Genomic DNA, 3,408 nt, shown 5'->3' on the forward strand with positions numbered 1-3,408 from the left:
ACAGAAATTGAGAGCATTCATATACCGTTCCATTTGGGCATGAGGTTTCAGGTAGCCACCTTGCTTCTGAAAACTATACAATATCTCATTAAAATCGTCAACACGACAAGCCCTTTTTTCCAGAGAAGACAGGGCGAGGCAGCTCCTGTTTACTGTTCATAGCAGATCCAGACGATATCGGCCGTTAGATTTAGAAGACCAATGATAAGAATTGATTCTCTAGGCACAATTCAGAACTGGGCCGGACATTATATAGTGGGGTATAGATATGTGCAGTCTACCAATTTTCATGTAAACCTATCCTCTTATCCGCACCATACATGAACTTGTCAAAAAGTAAGATTGGGATGCACGATTTTTTTTGGTTTCTTTCTCACTCACACGCATACTTTATTAGTTAATAATACTCACATCACCTTGTCTAGGGCCCCAAATGTATAATTTGGATGTCAAATTCAGTAACCAATCACTTCTTCTGTTTTTTCTTTTCATGATTATATCCTTTTTTTTATCCCCAAACAATCTTATCCTTGATGCTTGATTGCTATACTCTCCTCGTCTCTTAATTCCTCCGTTGTTTAATGTCAACCATGCTTTATTAGGCCTGGAGCCTAATTATAGTCAGGGCAATTGAAGAGAATATGTCCCTTCAACTTGCATCCACCCTTGTTTCATTACGGAAGTAATCCATGTCTGTCATGTGTTAACTGTACTAAGAGTGGCGCTACAAGACGTTTCACCCAAATCTAATCCAATCTCCCTGATAGTGACTACCACTCTTACATCTTCTGACCTCTGCAGTTAGCTTTTTTAAAATAAAAGACGCTTTACTATTTAAAAGGTTTAAGTATTAATTCAGTCTCTGCATAACTGAAAAAAAATGTTGACCAACGGGGGAATGATCCTTCCCTTGGCAATACCGCGTGATGGGGATTCGAACCCGGCTGGACTGACTGCGCACTCGCATTGCCTTGCCACTGAGCTGGAACCCAGTTCTCAGTCTCTGCATAACTGAGATGCACACAGCCGCATAAATATCCGAAGCTAAAACAATAAAAAATGTAAAATATAATAGGTGCAATACGTGATCAATTTAAAATCAGTATGAACGTCTAGGGTGGCGGAGGTCCAATCAGTCAGCAGTCTCTCCCTTTGTTTGCGATGACCGAAACAAGGAGCAATGATTAATAGATCTTTATCGGGAGCAACACCATGTAGCTATAACAAGGACACCCAGAGCTAATTTCTTGTTCGCTCAATGTGTACATAGTTAATCAATCTACAGGGATATTTAATCATTTGCCACACTTTTCTTTCAAATCTATTATTCTACAAGGCCATGATAATCTATGTAGAAAGATATATATCGCAGAAGAGAAAAGATGGTTGTGAGGAGCAGCAGTGCTGGTTTTGCATGTCTTGTCATGCCCACTGCAAGTGCAAACTGGATATTATGATCTCATCTTTCACTTTCTCCAGGCTGTGAAATCTAACCAGCAGCCATTTTATGATACCTTTGTGTCAACATAAAGCTGCAGAGCCTGACCCGCTCTTCTTTCCCATGCGCACTGAATAACCTAGATTAAGTAACCCTGATTGTTCCGAAAAAAGGAGTGCTCGGCGACGGGCCAGCTTGGTCGGATAACCGGGATGTGGACATCTTTAGCTCGAGGTCAGCCATCTTAAGGTGAACCTGAGGTTGAGCCATCAAGCTTAGGGAGGAACAAGGGGCCTGTGAAGCAACACCATCACTACCTGTCGATGCATTCCTCAATAAATTCAGGCATGGAGGAGGCCGAACAGCCTCCTTCAATTGCACTTCAGATAATACTGATGTCCTTACTATTGCAGACTTCTTGGCACCTACCACCTGCAGAGTTTACACATGGCTGGGTTTACAAAGCATGAGAAACGAGACATCTGAACATCAGATAATTCAGTTACCGCATCAAAGAGGCTGGATCTCCTCTTCTTCTGCGTGAGGCTACACTGCCTCAGGAAGTACTTCTGTGCATGGCTGGCCACCTGCGTTGGAGTCCGTGACACGACGAAGTGTCGGGAAATTCCCCGCCAGTCGCCTTTCCCGAGATTTTCAAGGCCAACAAGGAACATCCGGTGCTCTTCCTCTGTCCATGGAACTCCTGAGACAGTTTATTCCGAAGCCACATAAGAACATAGAAGTCAGGGAATTGGCATAAGCGCACTGCTTTATCAATCTAAACAGGTGTGCAAGAACGACACGGGTTTCTTTTCACGCTCACCTTTCTTCCTTTCATGAGCTCTGGCTATGAGGCCATCGGACAGGTATCCGCCAGAGAATTGCTCGGTGGTCAACTCTATGGAGACAAGTGAAGACGGCGGCGACACCGAAGGCGATGTGCTCAACACAGCAGTAGCTCCATAATAGGTTGCCGGTGACAAGCACTTCATGCTGAGGCATTTCTTCAGAGAAGAAGATGAACCTACCTGGAGCTGCACCCCAAACAGCCTCAAGCCACAACAAGTTGAATCCCCACCGATACTACTGTCCTCCATGCCTCTATGGCCACTGCATGTCCTGGAGTTGTGGCCGTTGTTTCCACAACTTGAGCACTTCCTAGCCATCCCTTGCCTCTCGCTGATGGATGGTACAAGGACACAGGAAAATGAAGTCTGCGAGGAGCCCAGAAACATAGAGGATCATATATATAGGGAGAGGGACTAGTTGTGTTTGTGTGACCAGATGAGCTGGTGTAATCTACAGGGCGTCAAGTGGGATCCTTCTTTTTTCGATAAAGGATGCTTTATTACTTTAAGAAGCAATTACATCCAGCCTCTGCATGACCAGGATGCACACAGCCGTTTTGTTGTCTCAAGTCCAAAAGGATAAATAGTAAAAACTAGGCGAGATACATATCGGAACGATGAATCATATAACGCCTAAGGTGTAGGTGGGGCATCTATCCGTAGATTATGCTGCCACCCATGCAGGGAAAAAGTATCCCTCGCCGTAGCCTCCAACCGTGTACAGACCTCCGTAAATAGGTCTCGGTTCTCCACTCTCTGAAGAGGTAACCATGAACGGAGAATACTTGTACATCTGTAGATGACCTGCAACAAAGAGCAATTTTTGTCATTAAAGATCTTGTCATTTCTACATAGCCAAAGCGCCCAGATAACTGCTAGCGCCCCCACCCTAAGAAGCATCTTAAGCCTTGAATCTATACCATGAAGCCAATTGCCAAAGACATTGGCGACACTAGTCGGAGGATACAGGGTAGATGCTACTTGGATGACTGACCATATAGATCTCATGACTAGCCTTTGGAAGAATAAGTGTTTGATTGTTTCGTCCTGATGACAAAAAACACACCGTGTACTTCCATGCCAATTCCGCTTAACAAGATTGTCTTTGGTGAGAATAACCCC

The 3,408-nt window shown here is 44.2% G+C and overlaps 1 protein-coding gene across 1 annotated transcript; it reads right to left on the reverse strand.

Annotated features, from left to right (window-relative positions):
* Window positions 1-1,219: 1,219 nt before the first annotated feature.
* On the reverse strand, window positions 1,220-2,650 carry LOC127295479 (transcription factor MYBS3). The gene is made up of 3 exons (XM_051325440.2): window positions 2,262-2,650; window positions 1,945-2,141; window positions 1,220-1,870 (listed from the first exon to the last, which is right to left on the reverse strand). Exons 1-3 carry the CDS (start codon window positions 2,602-2,604, stop codon window positions 1,583-1,585), a joined length of 828 nt encoding a protein of 275 aa, XP_051181400.1. The 5' UTR covers window positions 2,605-2,650; the 3' UTR covers window positions 1,220-1,582.
* Between the last annotated feature and the right edge of the window lie 758 nt (window positions 2,651-3,408).

The sequence above is a fragment of the Lolium perenne genome, chromosome 1 (genome assembly GCF_019359855.2).
Source record: "Lolium perenne isolate Kyuss_39 chromosome 1, Kyuss_2.0, whole genome shotgun sequence".
In the NCBI taxonomy this organism is placed as follows: domain Eukaryota; kingdom Viridiplantae; phylum Streptophyta; class Magnoliopsida; order Poales; family Poaceae; genus Lolium; species Lolium perenne.